Source organism: Vigna unguiculata, chromosome 10, assembly GCF_037176805.1.
Source record: "Vigna unguiculata cultivar grain cowpea cultivar isolate G323 ecotype 2 chromosome 10, ASM3717680v1, whole genome shotgun sequence".
NCBI lineage: Eukaryota > Viridiplantae > Streptophyta > Magnoliopsida > Fabales > Fabaceae > Vigna > Vigna unguiculata.
The window spans coordinates 32,240,080-32,248,132 of record NC_140801.1 but is presented as its reverse complement, the minus strand read 5'-3'; the positions used below and the strand labels follow the sequence as shown (position 1 = coordinate 32,248,132).

The 8,053-nt window shown below is 35.6% G+C and overlaps 1 protein-coding gene across 1 annotated transcript; it reads right to left on the bottom strand.

Annotated features, from left to right (window-relative positions):
- Nucleotides 1-3,627: 3,627 nt before the first annotated feature.
- On the bottom strand, nt 3,628-5,690 carry LOC114165070 (clathrin light chain 2-like). The gene is made up of 3 exons (XM_028049724.2): nt 5,204-5,690; nt 4,976-5,129; nt 3,628-4,310 (listed from the first exon to the last, which is right to left on the bottom strand). The coding sequence occupies exons 1-3, from the start codon at nt 5,524-5,526 to the stop codon at nt 3,945-3,947; spliced, it is 843 nt and encodes a 280-aa protein (XP_027905525.1). The 5' UTR covers nt 5,527-5,690; the 3' UTR covers nt 3,628-3,944.
- Between the last annotated feature and the right edge of the window lie 2,363 nt (nt 5,691-8,053).

Sequence of the window (8,053 nt, the reverse complement as noted above, 5' to 3'; positions counted from 1 at the left end):
TCCGTTTCACATTTTTTTTATTTTTTTAGGAAACGGATGTGGAGATCCGTTTCATAAAAGTATGAAACGAATATCGACATCCGTTTCCCATTTTTTTAATTTTTTTTAGGAAACGAATGTGGAGATCCATTTCATAAAAGTATAAAACGGATCTCGACATCCGTTTCATTAAAAAAACAAAAAAAATAATGAAATGGATGTCGAGATCCGTTTCATAGTTTTCTGAAATGGGTTTCGACATTCATTTAGTGTTTTTATTTTTTTCTTTTGCTTTTGGGTGGAAGGCAGTGGTTGAAAATGCAAGGGTTCTTCACGTTTTAGTTATCCTAATCTTTTGTTTTCGTTGTGTTTATGTGTGTGTTCATGAGCCATGAGTGAGGGAGTGTGTGTTCATGAGGAAGATGTGAGGTAGTGTATGATGTGTGAGTGGTGAGACCGTGCATTGATTTTTTTTGTTATAAATTATTGATATTAAAAAATATATTATAAATTATTGATTATTAAATTAAATATTTTATTTTTTTATTGATAAAATAATTAATGTTAATAAATAATAAAATATACAATTAAACATAATAGAAAATAAAAAATAAAAATATTTGTCAAGATATTTTTTATTTTTTTAATTATTATGGTTTGAGTTTCTTACAAATTGTTCTGATATCTCATTTTCTCCTATTTTATTTTTTGAAAAGAAAAATATTTATTATTTTTGTTCTTATTTTTTTCTCTGTCCTCTTTCAATCTCGTGGAGAAAAGAAGCTAATTTTTTTGTCTCAATTAATAGTGAAATATTAATTTAATAATTTATTTAATGAGCTTCTTTTATATTAATTTTTTTATTTTATAAACATAGAAGAAAAAGTATTATACTGTGTGTTTTTTTATAACCGAATTTTAATTATGGTTCCATTAGATGTGTTGAGTTTCTCACAAATTGTTCTCATATCTCACACCTATTTTCTTTTTGTTTCTGAAGAGAAAAGGATCTATTCTTTTTGTTCTCATCTCTCAACTGTTCTCTTGCATTCTCGAAGAAATAAAGAAGGTAATTCTTTATGGTCTCACTTGATAGTAAAATATTAGTTTAATCATTTATTTAATGAGGCTCTTGTATATTAATTTTTTATTTTATGAACATAGAAGAAAAAGTATTATATTGTGTGTTTTTTATAACTGAATTTTAAGTGTGGTTTGATTATCATCGAATTTTCTTTTGACAATCTTTTAGATATGTGTGATTTCTTTTTTAGTTATCATTATACTAAATTATGTATTTATTTTTATTTTATTAGTGACAATAATTAAATGTATAAACTTTGGATGTATTATTTTGGCTCTCCCAACAATGTTGGTCAAGATCCACTACTGGTGCAATGGGGACAGTAGTAACTACAAAGCTATATAACCAAAATCCAAAACAGAGTTGAGTTTTCCAAAAGAGAAAAGACAAAGCAAATTCCAACCGCCTCCAAACCTCCAATCATCCTCCCTATAACCTAACAGCCTCACCATTGGTAATCCCTAAGTCGTACATTAGTTATTTTGTGTTGTGGGCTTTTCCATACTTTTCCCTCATTTGCATTAGCTGTGACGTGGCTATTACTATTTGTCCCCATTTTCTCCTCATTGGTCTCTTTTGTAATTGGCTTCGTTACATTTCCTCCCATTAAAAACAACCTTGTCCTAAAGGTTAAAGTTTGGAAAAACATATTGAAATGTAGTGTGATCCTCCCAAGTGGCTTGAGTGTTATCCAATCCCTCCTATTGGACTAAATGTTGTTGAATCTACTTAGTAACCCTGATATTCACCCTGGATTGAAGAATAACAACTAGTTGGAGTACTATTCTGCATCATCAAAAGTGATAGGTATGGGAATATAAGATTCAGAGTGATTCCCCTTACAAAGTTTAAGCCGTGAAGCATGAAAGACTGGGTGAGTTTTAGAAGTCTCCGGTAACAACAATTTTAAGCAACCTTGCCAATCCTTTCTATAATTGAAAAGGGACCAAAATATCTCAAACTTAGTTTCTAGTTTTTCCTCAAAGCCATGGAGTGTTGTCTATAGGTTTGAAACTTAACCAACACCCTATCTCCCACATTAAACTCCACATTTCTTCGCTTATGGTCTGCATTTTTCTTCATTATTTGTTAAGCACAATGAATATTTTGCTTAAGTTTGGAGAGAATGATGTCTCTCTACAATAACTACTCTTGAACTAACATTAAATTTGTTGGATCCAGTACGTATTTGACTATTTAAGAATGGTCTCTTCCATATACAACTTTAAATGGAGTCATGCTAGTGCTATGATGATGTGTAGTGTTATACCAAACTTTTTCCCAAGGCACCCACTCCTTCGAGTTTTGAAAGGTAAAACACCTTGAATACATTTCCATACACTTGTTTACAGCCTTAGATTGTCCGTCGGATTGTGGATGGTAAGCTATTGACATGTTAAGTGTGGTACCTCTCAACCTGAACAAATGTTGCAAGAATTGACTAATGAAAACCTTGTCCTTATATGATACTATGGATTTTGGAAATCCATGTAGCTTAACCACAATAGTGACAAAACTGTTTACCACATGTTTACTGGTATGATCTGTTTTCAGGGAAGAAAAATGAGCATACTTTGATAGTTTATCCAATACCTATCATGATCACTATGAAGCCATGAGATGGGGGCAACCCAGTAATGAAATCCATAACAATATCTTCCCAAATCATATAAGGAATTGGGAGTGGCTGTAATAACCCTAAAAGGAGGGTGTTAGAATTCTTTGCTTATTGACAAATCAAGCAATTTTGAACAAATTCTTTGATTGCCTTGTTCATTCCATGCAATAAAATTGGGGAGAAATTCTAGCCACTGTTCTGAATAGCCAGCATGACCACCTGTGGCGGAACTATGGAATTCATGTAATATCTATTGGACTAAGTGATGATCAGTTGGAATAACTAATCTACCTTTCCAAAATAGAAGACTTTGCTTGACTATATAATGTAATTTACCTTTCTAAAATAGAAGACTTTACTTGACTGTCTAATGAGGATTAAGAGGGTGGTTTTGCTAGCATGTCTCCATAATTGTTTCCATCTTGGAATTTTCAAGTAGTGCTCCTTTCAATGAGGAAATGAAGTGTAATTGAGGTTGAAATGTTGCCACATAAAAGTATCTACAAAGGGAATGTACAATCACAATATCTTTTCCTTCTTTATATTTTATTGTAAAATCATATCCCCAACAACTTGTGGAACCATTTTTGTTGCTTAAGCTTTGAAATGTCTAATTGGTAAGACTCCTTAAATTGTGTTCACTCCTATTTCGTTCAGTTTTGAAAATACACAGCACTTGTTTGGTCAAACGTCTGTAAAGTGCCATTAGATAATGTTTTTTTATAAACACTCTCTGTTAATAGACATCACTCCAACACTCCAATAAAGAGCGCCTAGAAAACATTAACTATTAGAAAAAATGTGTTGTCTATTGAGCATTATTTTTAGGTGTTTCATATAATTCATTTTCAAATAATTGTATCAGTTACTTCTAAAAAAGAAGATAATGTATGGACGGTATTATCGTTTATACCCACACAAATTTAAACTAGCTACGAAAAGATACTGAAGAAAATTTGACTTTGGATTAGAAGAAATGTGGTCCCAATTATCACAATATACTTCAAAATTCAAGGACAAAACAGTTCGTATTAACATGATATCTAATGCAACGATAGTGTAGATAGGCCCCAACACGGACACCGCAGCCAAAATTAAGTTCTAAGAAGGAGAATATACCATTATATACTAACCGAAACCAATGCAGGTAATTTTCTGGATAAATAATGCTAGAGCAGCACTAGCCTAAGATGCTCACAGACATAACCGATTACAAATTCGACACTAATTTTTCTCATGCAGATTCCGCCAATAGCACCAACCTCAAGCTGCAGCAACAACCTCAGGAGTTGCAACAGGCACAACAATGGGTGGATTGGAACCTGTACTAGCTCCATCTGGAGGTCCAGTTTTCGTGTCCTTTTTGGTTTCTGAAGATGGTGGAGGCTTGGGTTTCATATTTGGAGGGAGATTATGCTTGAGCTTCAGCAATATTTGGCGCATTCTTGAAAGATCAGTTTGTTTCCCTGGTTTTGGACCCTGGATTACAACAATGGAAGGCTTCTTCTCTTTGTCCTTTTTCCCTCTCTTCTCTATTGCAGGTACTTCATGTGGAATTAGTTCACCGATTGCCTTCCAATAGTTTTTGTCAGCTTCAGCATGGAAGTTCTCCCGACCCGCCAAAAATAGCTGCCATAATACAGTGATTAGTATATTAGCACACCAGCATAGATGTTCACAAAGTAAAATTCCAAATATAGTTATGGTTTACGTAATAGTAAATTGGGTTCAGGCATATATTAATTAGTATATATTGGTATATCAAGAAAAGAAGAAGAAAAACACCAGATCAGCATGAAAAATGGCTCTTTGACTTATCAGGTTTAATACATTATAAACACTCTGAAATCTGCTTTACTAAATCAGAAATTTTGCATCTATATTCTACTTGACTGAAGAACACTAATATTCGTCGAACGCGGAACAATCACAATAAAGATTAAGTTTCTTATGCTATAATTTATACAATAAATACATGTTTAAGAAAAATCCATCTTCTGTGACCACAAGGTTTGCTCCTAGTTCGGTCTACATAGTCAAATTTCAACTTTCACGTCAATATGGTCTATCTTTTTAGACTAATTTCTCTTCACTTCTCCTTGTAAAGGTGTACGTTTTCTAATATTGATAGTGTAGAAGTAGGGTGTCCTTTTTCAATTATCAACGTAACCAATTCAGTTATCACACTGGTTGCCTTTGAAATTTTCATAGGACTCAATCAAAGAGATGGACGTCGACTTGATCGAATTTCCGAAAAAAAAAAAAACAAAACAAATATGCAACACAATATTTACCTTCTCTCTTTCCCTATTAGAAGCCTTTTTGTTCTCAACATTAACCTCACGCTTTCTGTAGAACTCAACTTTGTACTCTTGCGCTTCCTCTATTATCTGAGACCGCATCTCTCTCTCCTTCTTCTCCTTCTCCTCCAATAGAATCGCGTTCTTCCTGCATCATCGTCATCATTATCTTAATCACAAACTCAAAAGCAAAGAAGTAAACAGTGAACTCAACGCCCCTACCTTCGCCACTCTCTCAGAGCAAACCCTTCCTCCGCCGCCACATCCGTCGGAGGCGGCAAGATCGGACCATCGGAGTTTCCGAAACCCCCGTCCACACCATCTCTGTTTTGCTCCTGTGAGAACGTATCGAATCCCACAGAAGCAGAGTAGATCGGCGCCGGAGTCTCCGGCGCCGCCTGAGGGGAGAACACGTCATCTCCATCGTTGTGTGACGCCCCACCGAAAATCGTAGACGAGTTGCCGTCGAAATTGGAGAACGAGTAGCCGGTGAACTCGGCGTCGTCATCGAGCGGCTGGTCGGAGCTCCCGAAAGATGATGACATGGCGAATTTTCCGGCGCTGTCCCGGTTTCGGTCTCCGACGAAGCGAGGTAGCGTGAGGAATTCGAATCGCGTGTTTTTGGTGTGGAGTGGTTATCAGAGATGTGGTCGAGTGTGTACTGCTGCAGAGATGCCGTTTTGACTTCTGTTAGATGGACAGGGTTAGTTTAGAGTAAAAATATTTAGAAAGAAATAAATAAGCACAGTAGTAGTGGCGTGTTGGTAGTAACGTGGAGCTGAAAACATAAAATAATATTTCTACTATAGGACACGTTCTGCTTCACTGTATCACACAACTCAACCAGGAATGCTCACGAGTCAGGGTACAGAGCGCCTATTTGGTTTTGTTCCATATTTTTATACCACGTGTCCAAATTTTCAGTGTTTTATCTGAATAAATTTTGTCCTCAGATAGCTCATTTGAATTTTTTATTCCCTATTTAGTATATTTACGTCTTTACATTGGTTCCGGAATAGGTTAGAATTTGGACTTTGCACACAAAAAGAGTTTGTTAAGTCATTAAATTTATATTTCACATTTATATTTGACTTATAAGTTGACTTATAAGTGTTAGATGTAAAAGATGCTTTTACGTTTGACATTTATAGGTTAGATTTAAATTTATGTTTGACATGCATATAACATATATAAAATATGTTTTCAGCTATTCTTGTGTGCCATTCAATGGAAAACGTATTTTCTTTTTATAAGTTCACCTCCAAGCTTTCTTTATGCGCATGCTTGGATAAGAATCCATGGAGGAGTATATAAATGGAAGCTATGTAGAAGGACAGGAAGAGAAATCAGTGATAGTGACATGGAGAAGTTCTCAAGTGAAGTTAGACCAACATTCAAGGAAGAAGGCTAGAGAAATCCACTAAGACAAACTTTAACCTAGGTTGATTCACAAAAGAAAAGGAATTTGGAATCATCGCAAGAGAGTGTTTCTACTATATCACACAACCTAGTTTCTTGAATCACATAAGAAATACTAAGAGCACAACAAGAAACCCTTTTATAGACTTGGAGTCACACCAAGAAAAACAGATAAAAACACAAGAAAGATCAAATCTCAAGATTGGATCTCCCTAGCCAACCAAGAACCTTTCTTCAACATGCTATAAAGGAACAATAATAGCTCCAAACTTTTGAAAGATGTTCATGAATACATCAACACAGTCTTTCTCATAGAGAATGAGATATTTCATATATTGAGAATGATTTTCATGTAAAATGACATGTTTAACCAATTAAAAATAATTCCCAATCGATTGATTTCAATTGTTGAGGTGAAATCAACTCATTGATTATTTTTTCAGTCGATTGAACATGTTATTCACAAAACTGTTTGTGCAAGCCATTTAACTTGTTAAACACTATTTGAGCAGATTAAATAACTACAAGACCCACACAAGACTTCTATCATGAGTCAAATTTACACGTTAGTTCCAAACAACATCAATCTTCAAGTCTTCATCAAATTTACCAACGATTGTTTCAACAATAGTTCTAAAACTATAGTAAAAAGGTTGTTTTAACCATCGTTAGAAGTTTTTTCAATAGTAGTGCTTCAATCACATCTAGTTCAAATGTACAAAGCTTTTGGATTACTTTATCCTTACATAATTTACATATAAAAGTATATTATTTTGACAACATGCCAACTCATATATAAAAGATCTTAAAGAATATATGAATACCTCCTGGTGTACGTGTATCAAAATTCATAATTGTAATGTATGATATGATATAATATACGAACTGCAAATAGGGTCTCTACCAATAAGTTGTTAGTTTGCTAAAATTTGACAAATCAAATTAGTGTTTTCAACTTGTGGGCCTATTTAATCCACTTTCTAACTCGTTAAACTTAATAGTCAAAGATAAAGTGGGATAGACTAACTCGTTAACACACTAGTGCAGATTGGGGTTTTTAACTCGCCTTATAGGCCTTGGTTACTGTGGGACCGAAGCCTATAAGGAGGCGGTGGCATTTTTGAAATTTTTCTAACCTTTTTTCCTCGAGTCCTATATCAACGGAAGCATATAACTCGTTTTATGCTTCGGATCTCCATCAACCGAAGCCTATAACCCGTTAGTGGCCCCCCAGTATTACAAAATTGCCACTGACAGCAGATGATTTGGCCTCGGGTGGCAAAGGACCGAGGCCTATAATACTTTATGCCTCGGGTGTTTACAGAACCGAGGCCATATCGTTTATTTAGGTTCCCAAATCGCGCGAACCCATCACTGTTCATCTTCTCTCTCACGAATGCAAAGCTTCGCTCTCCACCACCATCGCCCTCTGTCACGATGGCGCCCTCCGTTGCCCTTCATTGTCGATTGCGCCTCCGTCCACGAAGCTAGCGTCGTCGGTCTTGCTCCGCCACCGAACAGCAAGCGAAAAGCAAGCAGATTCCGCCACCGTCGCGCCTCCGTTGCCCCACTTCGCCACGATCCACCACAGCCACCACTTGGCGACAAACGTTGCATTGCTGCTCCGTGCCACTGCTCCAGCGAGTATCTTGC

What these genes read in the sequence shown, in the direction of transcription:
- LOC114165070 (XM_028049724.2), bottom strand. Translation starts at nt 5,526, where the DNA reads ATGTCATCATCTTTCGGGAGCTCCGACCAGCCGCTCGATGACGACGCC. An exon ending in GCTCTGAGAGAGTGGCGAAG is followed by an intron (nt 5,130 to 5,203) that starts GTAGGGGCGTTG and finishes ACGATGATGCAG; the next exon opens with GAAGAACGCGATTCTATTGG. An exon ending in CTAATAGGGAAAGAGAGAAG is followed by an intron (nt 4,311 to 4,975) that starts GTAAATATTGTG and finishes GTATTATGGCAG; the next exon opens with CTATTTTTGGCGGGTCGGGA.